Below are 22473 nucleotides of genomic sequence, written 5' to 3' on the forward strand. Positions count from 1 at the left end.
TGCTCACTGTTGATGCTTGGTTAGGGTTCATTCAGGTGAGGGTCAAGGACTACCCAAGGTCAGTTACCTGTTTCATGGAGTGGGCAGCAGAAAGAGGCTAGACCAGATCCAGGCACCATGACTAAAATGATACAGTGGAATCACTACTTGGAACCAGCCAGACACTGGAGGAGGTTTCCACTGGAGATCTGTGTAAACAGCTGGTCTGAGGAGGGAAATCTCAGATGACAGCTCAGAAGACAAAAGTTGCCAAACCTGTGGTATGTGGACGTTATCAATCCCCACATTGTTGGAACTATCATAGGGTCACACTATAACTCAAACAATGAGCTTGTTGAGGACACTTTCTGGACATGGACATCTCCTTCACTGTACTCATCATTGTATTCCTACCAAACCTCATGTGTCCCAGGCACCCAATGTGTGTCTATAATGGAAGGTAGGGGTTGATTTCTTCTTGGGCCAGGGTAGAGAAGTCAGAAAGCCTAGGAACTATGCCCAAAAGGTGAGAAACAAAATGGCATTTCTCAGGGAGTCACACCATGGGCTGACAGCTGCAAACAATGGGCTGACACCCATCCTTTAGGCAGGATGGGTGGCTAACTCAGGAAAATAGTATATGGCAGAAGTGGTCCTATAAGTTTGGTCAACAGTCAGAAACTAGCATAGATATTTGGCTGTTTATACACCATGAGTTTATTTTCCTATGGCTCTTTTTGACAATCTTTGTAAAAAGTAGTATGGGTCACTGTGAAGAAGATAAGAGTACCAAAATGAGAAATCCCAGGAGAATTGGTGTTGAGGATCCATCTTCTCCAGCCATCCCATATGCCTATTTTGTCTTCATGAGGCATAGCTTTGCTCAACCCAACACACTTAGGTTTGGTTTTAACAAAGAAGCTGTCCTCTTGGATTTGAGCTCAATCTTCCCATGTCCTGGGTTCTAGGAAGCAAGTTCTAACGTCATCTTACTCCTGAGATGACAAACAGCTCTGTCTCTCAAGTCTCCCTTTTCCCAGCCCCAATCAAGGCTGAAGACTGGACATCCCAAACCAGTCTGTGACCATCAACTGTCAGCTCCCATTCTCCACCCCAAGATTCACTTACCCTCTTCAGAACTGCCCTCCTCCCTGCTAAGTAATCCTACTCACCCTGATCCCAAGCTCCACATTCTCGCCTCCATAGACCTCCATGCCTTCATCTAAGAGGCCAATCTCCTGGAAGTACTGCCGATCCACAATGAAGCAGCCAATGAGAGCAGGACTCCTGCAAGGGTAAAGGAGATGGAATAGTGGTGAGCCCAGGCAGTCTCCTAGGGGCTTTCCCCCCAAAAGGAGCTTTGTATCGGGGGGGATCTTTCCTCTCTCTTCCTTTGCTTCCAGAGTCAGAGTGGCCTACTGGGTCTTTCCTCACCCAGCCATTCGCAGGAAGCTGTTTATGAAGGCACTGGGCAGGCAGACAGCTCCTTCTTGAGACCAGCCATTATTCCCTGCTGTGTATGCTGTGTGTTTGCCCAGGTAAACTGTGCTCACTCAGATTAGTGATCTATATGTATCTTAGAGCCTGACTTTTAAGCCAGACTATTTATGCCTGGGCACCCAGGGCCACCTTGCCTGACATCCCCAACCGAGACTCTGCATGTTAACCTTGGGTCACTTAAGAAGATTGGCTGGGACCAGGTTGTACAGGGCTTTGGGTAACACAGTAAATAATTTATAGACTTTATCTGTAGGTATAGGGGTGTCCATGAGGAATTTTAAGCAGGACAGTGGTATAAACAGATCTAAATTTTTAAAAGGAATACTCAATGGCTGTGGAGTGACTGAGTAGGGAAATGAGAGGCTGAGCAGTCCAGTGTGAAGCCTGTAGCTGGGTCAGATAGGAGATGCTAAAGACCCAGAAACACTTAGAAGAGATGATGTATGAGAGGGAGAGGGAGTAGCCTGGGTGCTAGTGGGTCTGTGGTCTGGGCAATGGTAAATCAGAGTCACTTATCCATACAGGGTATGGGGATCATCATTGCAGAGTGTAGGGGATGAATCTGTTTTCAGAAGGGAGCAGCATCTTGTCCTGGGAAATCACTCTCCTACTACTACCTGTGGGGCATCAAGAGAAGAGAGCCAGCAGGTAGATAGATACTGGGGTCTGGATGAATCAGGGTCTCAGGCTGGAGCATCACTGCAGGGGCTTCCTTCCGCAGAGGGCAGAGCTTGCACACCAGCACCAGCAGAGGCCTGGCCCAAGACTTCACAGAGAATGGTTCACATTAAGGAATCAGCAGGAGCTTGTGCGGTTGCTCCTCTGCTGAGAGCAAATGACTCCGAATTGTTCTCTTGCATGCTGCTACCTTTCCTAACCCTTGCCTGGCACTTTATCAGCCTATGGCTGATTCAGTGAGGGAGAGAAAAGAAGAAATGAAGAATCCTTAGGGAAGCAGAAAACTGTCAATCAATCACATGCAAATATACCTATCTTTGATATTGTAAACTCATCAAGGTGGAGAAAGAACTATTTTTTCAGGTTCTTTTTCTCCTGGAGATGCTGATACAAGAGGCTGCTCAGGCAAGCTGGCACTCTAGGTTCATATATTGCACTCTACTCTAAATTCCTCACCTTCCTTGGATTGCAGGTGTACCAGATATACCACATTCCTTAAGCAGGATAAGATCCCATTCTGCTGGAGAAGACTGAACCCAGGCCTTAGAGGTGAGCATTGTGGGACTACTCTTACATCTAGCTGTGTATCTTTGAAGTACTCTATCCTCTTTGAGACTTCAAATCCATCTTTATAAGATAGAATCAGTTATAACCTCATGTGGACAAAATCGAACAGGGTAAAGCTTTTGAAAGCCTCCTGGACATAATTGGTTCTCAATAGATCATTTCAAAATGATAGTTATACATTGAATAAGACAAGAAGATTCACTTTCTAAATACATAGTGGCTTAACACATTGGCCCATCAGAGCAGGGTCTCAGTCTTTTCCTCTGCAACCCTGAATGGAAGATATAACAAGACTCAGAAACAGCTCTCCTAAGAGCATGTGGAAGGGGCCTGCCTACAAAAGCCACAACCATCCAGAAGGGGATGATATCTGGCAGGGAAACTCAGAGGGACACAGGCCACCTAGTATAGTCTATTATTTAAATGAATAAGCTATCAAGCAGACCCAGTTAGTCTGAAAAGTGTTACAAATTTATAACCATTCCAAAAAGATTTAGGAATAGTTCACAAGAAAATGCAAGCAAGGTACAGTAGCTTAAGCCTGGAATCCTAGCTATTAAGGAAGCAGAGATACATGATCTCAGTTTGAGGCCATCCCATAAAAGTTCATGAGACTTCATCTCAATCAATGGCTAGATAGGGTGGTTCACCTCTGTCACTCCCAGTGACACAGGGAAGCACAAGTAGAAAGATCGTAGCCCTGGCCAGCATGGGCATAAAGTGATACCCTATCTCAAAAATAACCAATGCCAAAAGGGACTAGAGGCATAGCCCAATTGTCAGAGCACTAGCCTAGTACATGTATATATGGTCCTGAGTTTAATCTCCAGTATCACACACACACAAAGAAAGAAAATATAAAACACTGGAAAATATAATGCCTAGAAAGATTTATAATTGGAATGCATACATAGACCAACTACTTTCTTCATAGTTCTGAAAGTAGGCCTGGAAACTTGGGTCTGAGCTTCCTGTCAGCTGAGATGAGAAAATATATACAAGGTCTTAAAAATAAAATCTACTATTCTTATAGAAAAAAATGTCACACCAGTTGATTCCTCAAGGATAGCAAAGCTTTCTTAGATCAGCAGTTGATCTGAAAGAAATTTTTCATGTGGCTCTTCTTGAATGAGGTCACTTGAGGACCCAGTGAACAATCTCTAAGACACTTTTTAGAATAAAACTGGGGATGATTCTGGGCTCTTTTTATATCCTCATGTGTGGGTAAAACACTAAAATACAGTTCCAAAGATACATTTGTATAAATCGTAGTCTCTGCAGGGAATGTCTTCATCTAGGAATAAAATCAGGAATGTTCTTCCAAAACCATCTATAAATGTAATTTTCCTCATCCAAATATTAAAAAAAACTGATAAAAATGGAAAGATATAAAAGCTGAACTTGAGATGGCATCCTTTGGCAAGGACCTAAAATATACCTTTGCTGATGATGACCAGCCTATTATGTTTAGTGAGGGGAAGAGAAAGAGCTAATATCAATATAGTATCCTGTGAAAGCTTCCACTGCTTGGTGATGTGTTTCCATCAACTAACTAGCACTCAGAAGATATAGGCAAAAATCAGACATATCAGTTTTGTGTTTCACAGTAGTCCTGTAGAGTGATGATGACAAACCATGAAGTCTAGTTGACCTAGTGGATCCTGGCTACATAGCCCAGAGACTTTGGCCGACCTCCTTTCTCAGTCTTGTTCTCATCTTGTAAAACAGGGATGGCACTGCAAGTTGACACCAGGTTATGAGGAAGACCCAATGGGGGCCAGGTACCAGTGGCTTTTGCTTGTAATCCTAAGCTACTCAGAAGGTTGAGATCAAGGTTTGAAGTTAGCCTGTGCAGACAAATAGGAGAGTCTCTTATCACCAATTACCCAGCAAGAAGCTGGAACTGAAAGTGTGGCTGAGATGACAGAGTGCCAGCCTTAAAAAGGCCAGGTGAGAGCACAAGTCCCTGAGTTCAAGCCTCATTACCAACACACATACACACACACACACACACACACACACATACACACACACACACCAAGTGAGAATACAAGAGTGAAACCTTTATATACAGCAGGTTTGTGGCAAATATTCCACAACACAGAATTGAGGCCTGGGCTTGGTAGATCAGGCAGCTGCTGCTGCTGTGGTTTGAGGGTGAATCTCAAGAGTTCATGTGTTGAAACTCAGTAGTTTCAATGGTCCCAAGCTTCAAAGGTAATGAGAGGTGGTGGATCCTTCAGAAACAGAGCTCATTAGAACATGATTGAGTTACATGGGATCACACTCAAGAGATTCATGCAGTTCTGATTGGATCAGATTCATTCTTGAGGGAGTAATTATTATAAAGGCCACCAACATACATGACCCTTCTCTGTGTGGGTTTTCCCATTCCTACTCCTGCTGTATGATTTAATCTGCCTTTGTCAGAGGCTAACTATGTGAGGTCACCCAATGTGACATGTTTAGCCCCCAATACTGTGAACTAAATGAATCTATTTTCCTTATTAATTTCCTTGCCTCTCCCATTTCATTATAGCAGCCTGAGACAGACTAAGGAAATAATAGATGTAACCAGAGGAAAACAGGAATCTCTTCCATCCTGTTTTCAGTATGAGCACATTTGTTTTCTTTGGCAAGGAAAACATAATCTTAGGTAATAATCACCTATTTTCAACTAAATTTTTCATAATCTTTGTCTGTCATGGAACACAAAGCAGCACTGGCTACTAATCTCTTTCACTCTAGGAGTGGCCCCCTAGGTTACTTCCAGTGGCTCCTGTTGTATTTAAATAGGCATGAAGCTCCCACCTGCAAGCTGGGCCAGGTTTTCATTGCAGTGATTTTGTCTGTCATCACTACTCTCCAGGCTTTTAGGGATAGGCACTAAATAGTAACCACTTTGGACCCTTAGCACTGAGCCCAGTAATTGCCACCTCGTAGCTATCTGATGGTAATGTCTCCAAAAAAGCGACTGGAAGGGTGGGACTAGGTTTCTGAATGACATGGTGGCTCTTTTTAAAAGGGATCATGAGGGCTGGCTATGGTGGATATACCTATAATTCCATTTACTCAAGAGGCAGAGATAGGACTATCTCACTTTGAGACCAGCCTGGGACCTCAAATCTATCTTAAAAACAAGTGGGGTATGTAAACGTAGAGGAAGTAGAGGTAGGAGGATTGCAGTTCAAGGCCCACCTTAAGATTGAGGTCCTATCTGAAAAAACAAGCTAAAGCAAAAAGGGCTGGGGGTGTGGCTCAGGTCCTTGCCTAGGAAACGAGGCCTCAGGTTCAAACTCTAGTACCTCCAAAACAAACTAATCCAATAAAAGAGTTGGTGTGAGCCTGAGAGCAGTGACTGCTGTCGGTCACTAATGCAACTCCCGGGTGCCCTCCCCACCCTCTGCCTGACACCCATACTGGGCTGGAGTTTGGAGAAAGGCTGGGCTGGAAGTGGAGGTCTTTCCTGGATGCCAGAGTAAAGAGACCCACAGGAAAGAATGCTCTACCTACCTGATCGGGGCTGTGGAGTTCTCCAGCTTCCACCAGGCCTTGGGAGGATTCAGGTAGCGACACCACAGCTCCCAGTCAAAGCCCTGGGCAGCTAGCGGGTACTCCTCGATTTCAAAGTTGTCGTATTTGATGTTATCAAAGGATGGGGAGATGATCCGCTTGCGGTTCTCCTTTATGCGGGTGAGCACCGGTTCTGCCCTGAGTGAGAAGGAGAGAGGGTGGGGTGATTGCTCCCATGGTGGACGTCAGGGACAGCAACCCTTCCTGAGCGTTGCTCACCAGAACAAAGAGGAAGAAACCCAATGCCTTCCAGAAAGACCTTCTGTTCAGCTTCCAATCCTCAGAGAACTTCTGGGTTAGCAAACAGCCAGGCCACTCCTTTGGCATGTCCAGAACCAGACTGGGAGAGTCTCACCCAGCCTGCTTTGCCTTCCCTTTATTCCCAAGCAGAACAACAATGAAGATTTGAAAGGAAGAATAAAGGAAGCTATGGGCTCCTACTAAGATTCAGTGTATCAACTTGAAAGGGGGACAAGGAAGGTGGAGGCACATTGCCTCAACTGGCCAAGGAGAAGTGGGCAACCAGGCTTTCTCAGGGACCCCACAGGAGCCTCTGGGCACCAGGAGAGTAATGTGTTTGCAGACAGGGATGATAAGCTTCTCATTAATAATACATTCAGTGCATAATTGTTTATTCAAATCAGCTTGAAATAGTAAGTGTCCCTCTCCTATCCTGGCCATAAATTCAGTGCAAATGCTTTTTAAATAGTCACAAATGGCAAGCAGGGACTTCAAGTATAAAATATGACTGTGCTACAGTCTTAATTTGGGCCCGTTTATGCCGGCAGCCAGCCCAGGCTCTATGCAGGCCCCAAGAGTCCTTCCTGCCAAAGAATCCTCCTCTCCTGGCTCCTTGGAAGGAGGCAGAGGCTGGCCTGGCAGAGCTGGGGAGGGAACAGACCCTGAGGCCAGGAGGCATACTGGGAAAAGTAGCAGGAACCCCCTGGCCTTAGCTACGCACAGCCATTCCCAGCATCTGTGCCATCCATGGACAAGTGAAGATGGACATAGGGGTGGCACCACAGACCCTAGGTCCTCCAGGGGCCTAGGACCCAGGCTGTGCTCAGCAGCAATGTGGCTTCTGTCAGCTCCCCCTTATCACCTAGAAAGGAAGATTGGCTAACACTGCTTTCACCAGCAGGAAGGCTCTGGGCTTGCATGCCACAATCCTGGCTCTGTGTACCCGTGGCAACATTATGCTACCTTTGTACACCTCTATCGTATACCTGCCCTATCTACCAGGTGGGGCATCTGTCACATAGCTGGCCCAGCTCTGCTGCCCTGGCTGTTGGAAACGTGTCCTTAGCCAGGTACTAGGTATGCCTCTTCTTAGTCCCACCATCCACAGCGCCACACCTGATGATGCTACCATACCATAAAGATGCTGTTCTTTGACCTCTGGACCCATAATCCTCCTGCTCTACTAGAGGGCTAATCCTGTTGTCTGTGTCACTCACACACCCACATTCACCCATCCCTAAGATTCTCCCCCTCTTCCTGCCACTGCCTTAGCTCCCAGCATGCTTTGTACTCAAAGTCTCTGGGCCACCTGGGGACTCTTCCTTACTCACCAGCCTACATTGAACTCCACGTGGGCATCGAACAGTGCCACCACTGGAGCTGTGGCAGCCCGCCAGCCACTGACCCGGGAGCGAATGAGGCCTTCTTGCTTGGTGTGGCGCACAACTTTGATGAAGCCGGGCTTCTGGCTGTTCACCTTGTCCACGTAGTCAGTCAGCTTCTCCTTCAGCTCCTCTGTCGGGGAGAAAATATCCCCTTAGCAAAGTGAAGGAAGGGCAGGGAGCAGAGGGCAAGCCCCACACAACACTGTTAGGGTGAACTGACCCTAGAGAGAGGTGAGAAGGCCCTAGTTCTCCACAGTGTCAATGCGGCTCAGTTTTGAAGGGAAAAAAGAGAGGAGAAAAGGGTATTTACAATATCCTAGCCACATGCACAGGTCACAGGCCTTGCACACTGTATTTCATTTTCACCTCAAGCTGATGGCAAAATGAGGGCTCAGAAGAGTTTGCCAACGTCTCTTTTTTTCTGGCACTAAAGATTGAGCCCAGGGTTTCCTGTACACCAGGCCAGTATTCCACCACTTGAGTTATGTCCCCCATCTTTTCTGTTTCTATTTTGTGTTTGAGAAAGAGTTTTGATACTTTTCCCCAGGTGGCTTTGAACTCACAATCCTCCTGCCTCTGTTTCCCAAGTCACAAGCATGTGTGCCATCTTCTTTAAGAGTATCAGTTCCTGCAATACCAGGCAGACCAAGAGCAGCAGAGTTTCTTTTCTCATCAGCTCAGCTGCCTCCATCTTCTGGGACTTGCTGTTGGTCCTCTCAGGATCCCAGAGAAGCCCTCACTGCTGGGATCTCAGCCTGCGGCTGCCTCTGTCTGAATCTCCATCTTTCTAGGAGGTGGGAAGCCAGCATTGTGCCACATGAGCAGGTGACCTGGGCTGCTGCCCACTGTCGCTGTACCCAGCTGAGCACCTAACACTGTGCTTCATTGTGGCTGGAATGGGTCCCTGGCAGCTGCCTCAACCCCTCCATGTGGGAAGCCACAACCTAGAGCACCTCACAGTCACCTGGGCAGAATTTTCAAGTTCACCAGAAGCAGTTACCCTCTTCCCTGTGTGATCCCCTCTGCATGCTTTGAGCCACCAAATAGGATCTTACATGTACTCTTATTGAATTCAATGCTTGTAAAGATTTTCGTCATTTCTCTGGCTGCCCCTTGATTCTGTCATTCAATGTTTCTCCTGTTTAGCTCTTTCAGCTTTACAGTTTCTGCAGAAGTGATGAGTACCTGGCTTTATTTCAGTCATCCTTTGGAACAATGCGGCCCTTGCCCTAAGCTAGGTCTTGGTGTTTTTTGCACAGCTTGGAGCAGGCTGTCACTAACACCTTGTGGTCTCTCTACCCTGTATGAAAATAACCTTGTGATTTCTGATGGCTGCAGAAGAGGGAGAAGAGGGTCAGGGCACTACTATCCCCTTCATGAACACACTCCCAATAGCCTAACTTCCTCCCATTAAGTCTCATTTCCTAAAGACTCCATGACCACCCAATAGTCCCACAGACTAGAGACCGAGGCCTTTGAGGGATATTTAAGAAGTGACCCCTACAGATGCTTTGTTCTGTCCCCTGTAGTTCCCTAGCTGCCCTCCACACAAGGTACTGCTTTTGCTCCCTCTAGCCACCCCTCCTCCATACCTTAATGTTACCTAGTATGAACACCCCACTCCCTCTGAGAAGGGCTGGTAATTGCCAGCTCCCAAAGGTGCTAATTTAGAGATGAAAAGCACAGCGTTTTCTTTTTATTCCTTTAAGAATGAACAGAAGCAGGTCTTCCTCAGATCAGAAGATTAACTAGCTTTCCTCTAAAGCCACTTAGGGCCATTGGAACACAAATGCTATGTCAACACACACTTTAAAAGAGAGATTTACTCCTAAGTATGCAACAATTATGCTGACCATTCACAGCCCTGAGGTAAGAAGACAGAAGGTGGCTCACCCACAGTAAAGAATCAGACCGGGGCTCTGGACTCTGAGGGTCTCATTGAGACCCCCAACTTGAACATGCTCAAGCAGCAGGGATCTCAGCATGTACTGAGATCCTGGGCCTGAGCTCAGAATATCTTGATGTGTGCTTTCTTCTCTGTGTAACATCACAGCAGACATACTTCGATCTCCTGGGCAGTTTACAAATCCCCTCCTTGGGTCCATTCTTCTGTCTTCTACATTTAACTGCTACACTTCTGTCTGGCCCTTTTAATAGCCACACTTCTTCAAAGTCAATTGATGTGGAAGGAGATTTGGAATGCCCTTAAATAGTCCCTTCAGTCAGAAGGCTGATCTAGCCATTTATGATAAGGAACTGGGGAGTTAGTTGTTCTATGCAGGAGTCCAGAGATGCCTATAATATATGGTCACAGTGGCCAGCCAAACCGTGTTAATTAACAGTCACCCTGGGAAGTTAAAGCATCAATTCAGTCTGATCAAGTTACAGGAAGTCCTGGAGTTACCATCAAACAGCCCCACCATGTCACCACAGGCTTTTGGACTCCTCTTTGATGTCTCAGAGGGGCACCAGTGGCTACCAACACCCACTAGAAATATGCATTACAAACTTACCAGAGTCCCTCCAAACCCAGGCTTTCAGTCCCACTAACACCCTCTATAGCTGCTATAACATGGTTTACTTTCTCCATTATCTGTGTGTCTCACAATAAGGTGGTCAAAACTGGATTTTGAAGATGACTGGGTCACAGGATATAAAATGTTTCCCTAGCAGGCAGAGATAATGTGCTGGGTTCTAATAGAAATTTCATTCTCATTATAAAACACACTTGATCTCTAACTCTTGCCAATGTATGTCCTGTGAACACTACCCCACAGCTGATTTCAGGCTATGAGCCTGATGCCACTGACTCTGAGTGGGGGAAAAGCTGGGGAGTGATTGTGCTGGAATTATCAGCTCAAGATGGTAAGGCAGCCCCAGCTATAGTCCAGTGCTCAAGGCAGGAGGTGACAGTCAGTACACACCTCCCCTGCTTACACCATCAGGCCCAGTCCCTCCAATTCTTTCTCACATATATTACATATATGATAGATAGATAGATATATCAGGTACAAAACACTGAGATCCATACCTCACTGCCTCCCTGTGGACAGTGGTAATCATAGTTAATGCTCAGTCGTTCAGTATCACAAACCAAGTACTGTTCTAAACCCCCTCCATACTCAACTTTAATACCATTTGCTATGGTTAGAGTTTTAAATGTCCTTCCAAAGGGTCCTGTGTTGAAGGCTTGGTTTACAATGCTGCAGAGTTCAGAGTTGGGACCTTTGGTAGGTGATCAGATTGTGGGACTTTGACCTCATCAATGGAATAGTTCACTTACAGGTTCATAACTTCACAGGCTGTTGGCAGGTAATGGAAACTCTATGAGGTAGGGGCCTAAAGAAAGTTGTCTCACTGAGGAGACGTTTTTGAAGTAGATATTGAATCCTGGATTCGCTCTCTGTTTCTGTCTGTGTCTGTCTTCTTGTTTCTCTCTGTCTCCCCACTCCCCCCCCACATTGACACTATTGAGTAGCTCTGATTCACTACATGTTCTCCACCATGACATTCTACCTCCCCACAAGGCCAGAAATAATATAATACCTTAGGTGATCACTGCTGTATCCTCTTCAACCCCTCCCCAGTAGGGACTATTACTACTCCCATTTCATAGACCAGGCAATCAACAGAACCCAGAGAGGCTCAAGGATCCGCTCAGTGTCGGGGAGCAGTGGTAGATCAGCAATGCAAAACCAGGTACCCTAATTCCAGAGACCATTATTATCTTCTAAATGATGAAGAGAATCAAGGATCAAAGACTTTAAATAGCATAACCCAAATGGCACAGGATTGGAAGGAGGAACAGGGGGTTCAACTCATATCTACCTGACCCTAAAGACTATGCTCTCTTCCTTTCTGCCCCTCAGCCTACCTCAGGAAGCCCTGTGTCTCAGGCCTCACACACAGGTCTTCCCTGGGGTCAGTGCTTTGTGACTCTCTCCTCATCCACTGTGGGTAATTGAGCAAATAAAAATGAGAATAATGGACTCACAGAAGCCAGTCGTCTTACAGATTCAATGATCTTGGCCAAAGGCCAGGTAGCCTTTGCACTCCTTGAGGCTGGGAGGAAGAAAGCTTACCAAGGAAAGGTGGGACTGTGGCCCAAAGGCCAGGAAATTACTTAAAGGACATAAATGACTTCTACTGCTCTGTGGTTTTCAGCAGGAACCACAGGACTAATTAAAAATGCCGTGATGAGTGATTGATGCCAGCATGTTCAGGCAGCATTGGCTTCTCCAGTTGAGGAGCACTGGGTACAACTCCCCATGAGCTGTCAGGGAAGATATGATGAGAACTCAGCCTGGCAATGCCAGCAGACAGCATCCGGCAGCAGGTTACATCCACGCTGAGACTTTTAGTGGCAGTGCCAGGTTGCCAAGGGGATTTCTTTACTTCTTTTCCTTTCCTTTCCTTTCTTCTCTTTTTTCTTATGCTAGTGCTTGAACTGAAGACCTCCTGTTCTTGCTTGGCTTTCTCTGCTCAAGGCTGGTGTTTTACCACTTAAGCCACACTTCTATTTCCAGCTTTTGGCTGGTTAGTTGACATAAGGGTCTCACAGCCTTTTTTGCCTGGCTGGCTTCGAACCTTGACTCTCAGATCCCAGCCTCCTAGGATTATAGCTGTGAGATACCAGTGCCTGGTTCACCAGGGGGATTTCTGGAGGATGAGGCCTAGCCTTTTCCTCCCTTATGGGAAGCACTTGGGAAGGCCCAGTTGCTCTTGGTGGCAAGTCAAAGGTCAGTTTGAATTTCGGTGTTGATTTTTTGTGTGTGTGCAAGGTTTGGATTTACCCAGCTCAGAATCGTCATCTTTAAACTCATGCTGCAAGCTCAAGTATATAAGTCTTGGCCCAAATTGTCAAGATTCTGAGTTTCCTAGAATCCCTGTCAATTACAAAGTCCTAGGGGTCTCTGACCCCTGAATCTATGTTTCTTTAAATGCCAGATTAATTGCTCCAAGAGGTGGCTTCCACCTTTCACTTTCTCACCTCATGAGCTCCCTCCTCTCCTGCCATTGTTGGTGGCTTACAAAGTTCTGGACCTTTCTTAGTCTTGGCTTCCTCTGCAAGAGTCGAGGCTCATGTTCTCAAGCACGCCAAGCTTATTTGTGCCATAGTGCCTTTGCACTCATCGCTCCCTCTGCTTGGAACATTCCTCTCCTCACCTGACCTAGTGCAGGTGCTTTAGAAAGCCTTCCTCCCTGGCGGCTCTCACAACTGGGGAAAGACAAGAAGAGGAAAGGGAACTGTGTTTTTCACTCTTGGGACATATTACAGAGGGTAATGTGAGTTGTGACTTTGGGTCCTGAGCTCCTGCTCACAGGAACATGTCTGCACATCCTCCACGGAGAAGAGTTAGGGCTATCACAGGCTGTAAGTCAGCTCTGCTCAGACTCTGGGACCAGTGGCCTCAGGGCTGATTCATGACACAGGGAACAGCGCTTTGCACACATATATTTACAGCCAGAGCAAGCGCAGGCAGGCCTTGTCAGATGGGAGGTGTGCTGCTCTGTCCCTCGGCTCATAGGACACCTCCCAGCAATCTGTACCCAAAGAGAAGGGGCGTGCAGGGGTGTCTGGCAAGGCAGAATGTACATACTTGGCTCCCAGCCCTCCTGTTTTTATTCCTTTCTGGAAAGATATCAAACTGAGCAGTATGAGTGAGGATATGGGGAGGTAAGGATCCTGAATGAATGGCCGAGTCTGCAATTTACCAACTGTGTGACTGATGACTTCACTACTTCGAGCCTCAGTTTCTTTGTCTTTAAAATAGGAATCATGTCATCTAGTTGCAGGTTGCCATGGAAGTCCGTGGGACAGAGTAGCATGTGGCAAGGGCTTCATAAGTAGGGCCATTATCAGCTCATTAATTTAGACTCATTCACTCCCTTCTTCCTTTGGAAAGGAAGCTGCCGAGGCTGCAAAGGTGCCTGCTCGCACCTCTGTAATGTCAATGATCAAGCCAGTTCTTCTGTGTGCTGTCCCGGGACTTTTCCTGGGTACTGCTGCCCCCCCAAGGGCCACCTTGTGGCCCTGTATTCAAGCCTTCAACCCCCTTCCTGCCCCCACCTGAATCGATTTTTTTAAATAATCCCTTACCAGGCAATGTCTGATCAGACATTACAGAGGTGAGCATTCCTAAGAGCTTTGTTAGTATTGTCATTGAACTCTTAGACTATCTCCTAATAAACCATTTTATAGATGAGAAAACCAAGGTACAAGAGGTAAGTCACCTGATCAAGGTCAGGTAATGAGTTCCCAAGCTTAGCCTCAGAGTTTCATATTCTTCACAGAATTTTTATCCATGGGACCAAGAGTAAGAGCTGCATTTAGTTCCTCTCTACACAGGCTCCATGCTAGACACTGAACATCTGTCTGACAGCCTGTTTGTGATGCAAAGCAAATGAAAACATAAAGAGCAGCTCTGGTACCAGTCTTTAGTAGCTCATGCCTGTAATCATAGCTACTAAAGAGGCTGAGATCTGAGGATCATAGTTGGAAGCCAGCCCCTGCAGGAAAGTCCTTAAGACTCATATCTCACAGAAAAACAACAACAACAACAACAACAACAACAACAACTGGAAGTGAAGCTGTGGATTAAATGGTAGCGTGATACTATTGGGCAAAAAGAACTCAGAGACAATGCCCAGTACCAGAACTCAAGTCCTAGGACCTCCAAAACAATAAAAAAAAAAAAAAGAGAAGCTCTTCCATTTCTTCTCATTTCCAGCCACCTCACAGTACAGATGCCATTATGCTCTTCAATCCATTGTACAAGTAAGCAAAGCAAGGCTAAGAATTGATAGCCAAATGGAAAGGAATTGATGGCCAAACTAAAGATACACAATTTTAGCAATGCCATTATCTGAGCATTAGTCTGAACTTTACTGGGCTGCTTCAGGGGTGAGTTTATCCCCAGCCTGACTGCTCAGTGTACACCAGAGCAACTTTCCAGTTTCAAGAAGGAAGAAAAATGCCTCGGAAGAGAAAGATATTCCTGGACACCCAGAGACTACTTGTGCTCACCTAAGAGGCAAGGCCAGAGCCTCAGCCCGGCACTGATGGCTCTGCCCCCGTGTACACCATCTGACAGGACACTGAACATGTCTTCTGTGTTTCCCTGCATTGCAGGAAAGAGTAGATGATGGATGAGGTCTCTAATGACTCACAGTTACACTTCGGAATGAGTTTTCTTCAATTCCCTCCATCCTGGGGCCGGTACCCCTCACAGTGCACATTTATTCACTTCTCTTGATTCTAAGTTCCCTGAAGAGGGACATGGTATCTCTCTCTTCCCTACACTCCTAGTACCAGCAGAGCCTGATGTCTGAGGGAGGTGAACTCACTAAACAGATTGTTATCATATAAGACAAAAATCCTAATCTGCAGAGTTTTTAAAGGCTGTGAAGCTTCATAGAGACCTCTAAATTCACACCTGGCTCTTTACCCAGATTTACTTAAAGATGTCTTCAACACTGGGGATCATCAGGTTTGTCCCATCCAATCCTCTCAGGATCCTGCAAATCAGGTAGGCTTTTTAAGCCTTTTTTAGGAGAAGGATAAGGAGACTCAGAGCACTAAGAGTCTTTCCTCTTCATGCAGCTAATGAATGGCAAAGTACAGCTTCAGCCCCTGGGTGAGGATGTAAGTCAGAGACTGGGGTCTGCCATCTATCCTTGGAGAAGCCTCTTGACCTGCCTTGGAGCCTCTGTATGATCAGTTTCCTGGAGGAATGGGAATAATGACAAACATTCACCTTTTCTCAAGCATCCTTCCTGCTGTACACAAGGCATGTTCTGCCTTCTTGGGACCAGCTGGAGCCATGTAGGTGATAGGCTCTTATCTCTATATGTACACCATGGTGTCTGGAACATTTTTTGACATGTGTGTCTGAGGCACTTCACATGATTCATTAAGCTCTCACCTATATCTTCTTTGTCTGATGCCATACTTCCCTCTTTCTGCTCACCTGACAATAATTTACTGAGCACTTACCATGCAGCAGGTCTAGGGATAGGAACAAGGGATATGGAGTATGTCAGATTCTTCCTCTCTATGTGCTCATTTTAGTGGGAGGAAATCACTAAATGAGTAAGTTCAGTACATTAAGCTAAGTCGAAGTGCTCGTCATGGGTGCCAGGAAGACACAGGGTAGGGTGAAGACACAGGGTAGAAGAATCAATGTCGTTTTTTCAGAATGACATTTGGTACCTCACACGGATGGCTGGTGCCTTGCTGGGGATACCTAGAGATAGGGCAAACCAGACCAAGCAGACAAGCATCTTGTCATGTTTGGAAAGTGACAGATCACATGCCACCAAGTGAGGGCTGTGGCTGAGTGCTGGGGGATAGGTTAAATTAGGGAAAAGAGGGCTGGAGAAGGAAGAGGTGGAGAAATTACGAATGTTTAGGAAGTTGTTGTAACAAAGCTTTAATTGGGTTTCTTCAAACAGTCCCCTTCCACAAACCCAAGGAGGTTGAGGTAAAGCTTTAGTTTTGCTCTCCTGTCTCCCACAACACAAGGCACAACTCCGCACTGAGCTCCAGGCCTCTGCCAGGGTCTGTTTTAAGTTTAGAATCTAAGCTAAAGAGACACCTGATCACGTGGCCTGCCCACATGGGCCTCTTCCTGTGCTCTGGAGGGAAGCAGAAGGGAAGGAGCGAAAGAAGGGCGTGTGAGCTTCTGAAGCACAGTGCAGCGTCTCACAGAATGTGGGTGGGGTGCCTCACCTGCACCGGCTCAGTGACTCTTCATACCAACGCTGTAGAATAGGGAAACGGAGGCTGGAGGACTGTAAGGAATGTGAGAAGGCACCTTTTGGGATCTCAGAGTTCCAGGTCTTCCTACTAGGGGCAAATGTCAGCTGGATGTGAGGCCAAGGGGCACGGCCACCACACTGAAGGTGAATGGAAATAAACCTAAGAAACTGTTCTTTAGAAAGGTAAAGGGGATGGTACACTGTGAGGAAGGAGAGAGAGAGGAAAAACAGCAGATAGCACCACTGAGAGGAAGAAAAGAATCTAGGCTCAAAGAGAAGACGCTAGAACACTGGAGACATGTGTGAAGAAAGCTAAACATGTAGACAGAGCCCATGACCAATGAGCAGACTCAAGTGTCAACTGGCTTGGAAGAGACTCAGCACTGTAGGCCCATGGGCAACAGTTTCAGGTCATTCTTGTGGGGACACCGTCAAGAGGGACTGGGGTGCTATCTAGCCATGACCATGTTCCTTGGTTGCTGACTCACACAGGACTGAACAACCCCCCATAGAAAGAGTCAAGTCTCTAGTATTTAGATAGGAAAGTAAGGAGTCCAAAGAACATGCATGTTTCCCATGGACTTAAAAGAACAAAGACCAGCGGAGCCTGTGGTGGCCATGGCAGTGGCAATAGTACTCCCCAGCACTGCTGGGCCTTCTCACTTCTAGACTGGGATTCGCAAAAACCAGATCAAGGAGGACGGGCATCATTTCAAGAGAGGAAGTAGAGAGAATTTTCTTAGTGATTGAGCAAGGCCATCAACAGCGAAGAGAAGGAACGAATGTGTGAGCTGGTTACCATGGAGAGCTGGGGAGTGAAAGGAAAGGACCAATGTGTCACACGAGTAAACCTTGAAAGTGGGAGCTGCAGGGAAAACTTCCAGAAGGCTACACTACAACCAGAGCAGCACAGTAACAAGCAATGAGAACTGGAGGCTGGAAGGCAGGCCTGGGATCATTTCTCTGTGTTGAAGATTTGCAGGCAGGGTTCAATGCGTGCAAATGGTGCTGTTGGGGCTTGTGGGGCTCCCTCCTGCCTGGCTTTACATCCTATAAGGTAGGAAATGTCTAGTGAGGACAAAAAGGAAAAAATAGAGAGGAGAGATGTGGATATATGATCTGAAGTTGACACTCTGACCAGATGGAGCGAGAGAGGCTGTATTTGGGCCCAGATGGCAGCCTTGTCGGAATACCCATGGGGAGGGCCCAGCTGCCTAGGCACTAAAGGGAAGGCTTTTGTTCCCTTCAAAGCAGGATGTTTAACAACTCGCTGAGCTATGCTTTCCTCTCTCAATGGCTACAAGGAATGATGCCACAGCTCGGTACACTTTATGCATCTTGGAGATCTCTGAGGGGCTCATTAAAACCCAGGAGTCTTTGTCACAGAAAAATGCACACATAAAGAAAAACACACACACACACACACACACACATACACGCACACATGCACAAGCACACGCACACTGTCAGAGGCCTACATAGTCTCCAAAGACCACTCCTAGTTTTCCTAGGACTCTGCAGACTCTATTTTAAAACCCTTTGCTCTTTGGGGCTGGTCCTCCATGAAGCACTGTTTTGAGGGATGGGGTGCTGGGAACGAGGGGTAAGGGGGTTTGATCCGTTCTTTGGAACCTGTTTGAGAGACAGGAGAGGCCAGGTGTGCAGAGTCTGGCTTTTAATAGATTTCTAAGAGTGGCTGGGAATGTTTGGTATGATGTCACAGATTGTGAACTTTGAAAAGTGGCCTGGGAACCCCAGGTCTGCCAGTGATAGGTGAAAACAGGAAGAAAGAGAGGGTCTAGGAATATGAGAGCCTGGAGAACTCTTGAGGGGCTCTTCTTCTTAAAAGGTCAAATAGAGGAAATAGGAAGGAGATTCGAAATTGCTGTTGATTAGGCTTTGTGAGAACATAAAGGCGACAAGCCTGGGCCTCTGATTGGGGCGAACAGCGTGTTGTGTGAGATACTGGAGAGAAAGCAAAGCTCTGTACCTTCCATTCTCCAGCCCAGCCTCATGCCCAGGAGAATAATACTTGATTTGAAGGGAAGAGGAAGGAAATTAACATTTATTAAATAACTGCTATGTTCCCCCAGTGAAGTGCTCCAAACATTATAGGTATTATTTAATCTTCAAAACAACCCTGAGAGGAGCGATTGGTATTTGCGTTTTATCGGTGAGAAAGCTGAGGTGTTAGGCAATGTGTCTGAGGTTGAATACTTAATAAGTAGTGAGGCTAGATCCAAATCTGAATATCTTTCCTTCAAGTGTGTTTTCTGTCCTTGATCTCTAGACCTCAGAATTTATGGAGTGACTTGGGGGCCAGGTCCACCTTACTCTTTAGCTCAGCAGAAGTGGGGAGATGGCAAATGCTGACTATGGTCAGGGCTAGCAATTTCTAAACACAGTTTTTACTATATTTTCTTCATTCCTCCCCAAATTCTCATAAGAAAGAGGCTTTCTTATTAAAGATGAGAAAATAGAACAAAACAAAATAAAGACTAGGCATCAAGGAAAGTCACCAGCTTCCCCGCCCCCCCCATCCCTTTTTAAAAAAAATATGTAAGCCAGATGCCAGTGGCTCATGCCTGTAATCCTAACTATTTAGGAGGCTGAGATCTGAGGATCATAGTTCAAAGCCAGCCTGGGCAGAAAAGTCTGTAAGACTCTTCTCTCCAATAAGCTACTCAGAAATAGCTGGAAATGGTGCTGTGGCTCAAGTGGTAGAATACTAGCCTACAAACAGGCTCAGGGACAGCACCCAAGCCCAGAGGTCAAGCCCCAGGATTGGTAAAAATAAAATAAAATAAAATAAAATAAAATAAAATAAAATTCAGCCTGTAACAACAACAACAGCAACAACAAAAACCACTGAAATTTAGCTGGTTGGTATTAGTTTTCTTCTCTTTCTTTCCTTCTTTCTCTTTCTTCCTTCTTCCCTCCCTTCCTCTCCTTCTCTCTTCCGCATCCTCTTTCTTCTTCTCTTTTCTTCCTTTCTCTTTTTTTCCTTCCTCCCTCCCTCCCTCCCCCCTCCCTCCCTCCTTTCCTTCCTTCATTCCTATTTTTCCAGCACTGGGGTTTGAATTAAGCTTGCTTGCTTGACTGGCACTCTACCAGCCCAGCATTTTGCCAGTTCTTTGGAGATGGAATCTCACAGGCTTTTTTTTTTTTTTTAGCTTTGAACCATAATTGTCCAGATTTAAACTTCCTGAGTAGCTAGCTAGAATCACAAGCATGAGTCACCAGTGCCCAGGTAATATTGAACTTAACATTGAGTCTCAGAAACAAAGATTTCTGCAAAATCTCCCTTATTTTAATATAAATACAAAATTAAAAAAAATATTGTATGTAGACCAAATAAAACATTTGCCGGAAAGCTACCATTTTGAGCCATCTGGACTAGATGCTTGAAAAATTGGGACTGGATGGTTCTATAATCAAGTAAAATAGTCAGTAATTGAGTGACTGTGTCCAAAGGAATAAATTTATGGCTCACCGTCAACATGACAGGGTTTCTAGCACCAAGCAAGAGTCTGTCTTTAGTTCCATCCTAGCTACTGTTTTGTTCTTGATAGAGAAATAATATTCTTTCACATTTTTCACTAATGAGGAGGGGATGTTAAAAAAACAAAATGAAAAAAGAGGAGGGAGTGATAACATATACAGAACATTTTTAACAGTAGGGAGTCAAGGGTCAAATCCCACAGGATGGAATTTGACAGAATAAAATCCAAGTATGTGTGGCTGGGCCTCAAATGCACAAGACAGGAAGTATAAGCCAAACTGTATATACTGGTCCTGAAATAACTCATATAGAAACAGAGAGGAACTAAGACGATATGCATATTGGCTTGGGATAGGTGGTCTGAGCAGGTCCCAGAAACAGAGGATGATGAAGATGGGACAGCAAGGGGACCTGGCAAAGAGCCTGGAAATAGGAAAAAGTTTTAGGGTCCCAGGTTATTGTTAGTATCCAAAAGGCACAGCAGGCTGATAATCTTCTTTGGATCCTATTTTTATTCTATTCCATGCTTCTCATTTTTATCTTTGATGGTACCAGGATAATCTGTGTTACCATCAGGCTAATTCTTACTAGATTCTATTGGCTGGATAGTTATGAAACAGTTATTGTCTGGGTATCTGGTCTATGATTGGCTGGATAGTTATGGAACAAGTATCTAGCTTTTGTCCTAGTATTTGCCAGTTTCCCTCTACTACAGGAACCATGTCATGAACATGCACCACTGAGTTACTGATCTAAAAAGCATCCAACTTCCCCAGAGTAGAAACAGATTTGGTTCCAGTGCAAGGTGAAGGGCCAGCTTAGCTCTTTCATGGCTTCTGGTAGGCTGGGGCAGGAACAGAGACAGTTATGGGATACAAAACACAAGAGGGCAGTAGTGATACAAAACCAGAGAGCAATGCTGGATTCTAATCATGGAAGACACATAATGCCAGGCTAAGATTGCTGAACAATCTTTATCTAACCAAAGGAAGGTTTGCAAACCTCTACTGGCAGGAAAAACAAAAAAGATGTTTTCGAATCCCTTGCAAAATCAGAGGAGAATCAAGAAATCACGTTGAACCTCAGACATTCCAGGCCTGGGAGTTCATAGCACAGAAATCTTACTTCTTTTCTTAGCTGGGGAAAAAACAAACAGACACTGACCTCCTGAATGTTTCCAATGAACACAATCCTTCATGAGGACCTAGGCTACTGCGTGAATGCAGCTTTCACGGTAGTGTTTAGTGCCATGCAGTGTGACTAGGCTGTCTCTCTCTCTCTCTCTCTCCTCTCTCTCTCACATGCACACGCACACACACGTGAGCACGAGTATGCATTAAACCCAGGACCTTGTGCATGCTAGGCAAGCCCTCTAACCACTGAGTTATACCTCTAGACCCATGTATCATTTTGATTGAAACTTTCCCTTACACATACTTAATAACATCCAGTGTTAAAAACAAGAGGGACAAGTGGCTTTGCATGCAGTAGAAAAGGCACATGCAGCAAACTGTTATTGAGAACCTTTGGTGTACCAGGCACTGCTCTGAGCACTGAAGAGACACAGTCCCTCATTCCCAGTAGTTCTCAGACAAATGAGAGATGGATGCAAACTCAGATAATTGGGACCCACTCAACAATATCAGCAGTGATAACTAAAGAACCCCCAACAGTGAACTCCTGTTGAGAGTAAAGGAATGCTTTGCAGAGAAGACTTTGCAGATGGGTCACAAGTAGGATGTGAGGGATGAAGTGTTTTCAGGGTAGATGAAGAGTATCCAGTTAGGGGAAGACATGAACCAAAGCAAGAGGCTATGAAGTAGGCTTGCTGATTGAGTAAATTCATAGTAATTGCAGTTGATACTCCATGTAAAGGCTGACAAGCTGGAAAACAAACCATAAGGCAATAGAACCACACAATCACAGTTTCGTTTTTATCTTGGGAACACTACCTTTCAGTGTGTTTATAGAATGTAGATTGCTTTAAACGATCTAGCCTGGTAGAATTAGATTTCTTCCCTCTCATCTATGAGATGTAAGCAACACATTCAATATTCTCAGGGGGAAAAATAGCTATTGTCACTGGGGGCGTAGGCATGTTGTAATCTGTGATGACAGTCGGTGTTCAATCCTCCACAGCTCGCATCTTGTGGAACTAGGCTTTGATGGTGGGGGGCTTCCTCTGGCCTGGTGCTATGCCAAGCAGAATTTTGCAGCAACTGAAGTTAAAATCAGGAGTGACTTTCGTCAGTATGCCTTTGGGCCTCTGCTCAGTGTGTGGACAAATGT

The 22473-nt window shown here is 45.7% G+C and overlaps 1 protein-coding gene across 1 annotated transcript in view; it reads right to left on the reverse strand.

The window, feature by feature from the left end:
• Galnt18 (polypeptide N-acetylgalactosaminyltransferase 18) overlaps positions 1-22473 on the reverse strand; it is a 307200-nt gene that overhangs the window by 83374 nt on the left and 201353 nt on the right. Inside the window, exons 4-6 of the mRNA XM_048361612.1 lie at positions 7869-8052; positions 6238-6435; positions 1152-1266 (exon numbers count right to left, since the gene is read on the reverse strand). Coding sequence (XP_048217569.1) covers positions 1152-1266; positions 6238-6435; positions 7869-8052 — 497 coding nt within the window. The remainder of the gene's footprint in view (positions 1-1151; positions 1267-6237; positions 6436-7868; positions 8053-22473) is intronic.

The sequence above is a fragment of the Perognathus longimembris genome, chromosome 13 (assembly GCF_023159225.1).
Source record: "Perognathus longimembris pacificus isolate PPM17 chromosome 13, ASM2315922v1, whole genome shotgun sequence".
Lineage (NCBI taxonomy): Eukaryota > Metazoa > Chordata > Mammalia > Rodentia > Heteromyidae > Perognathus > Perognathus longimembris.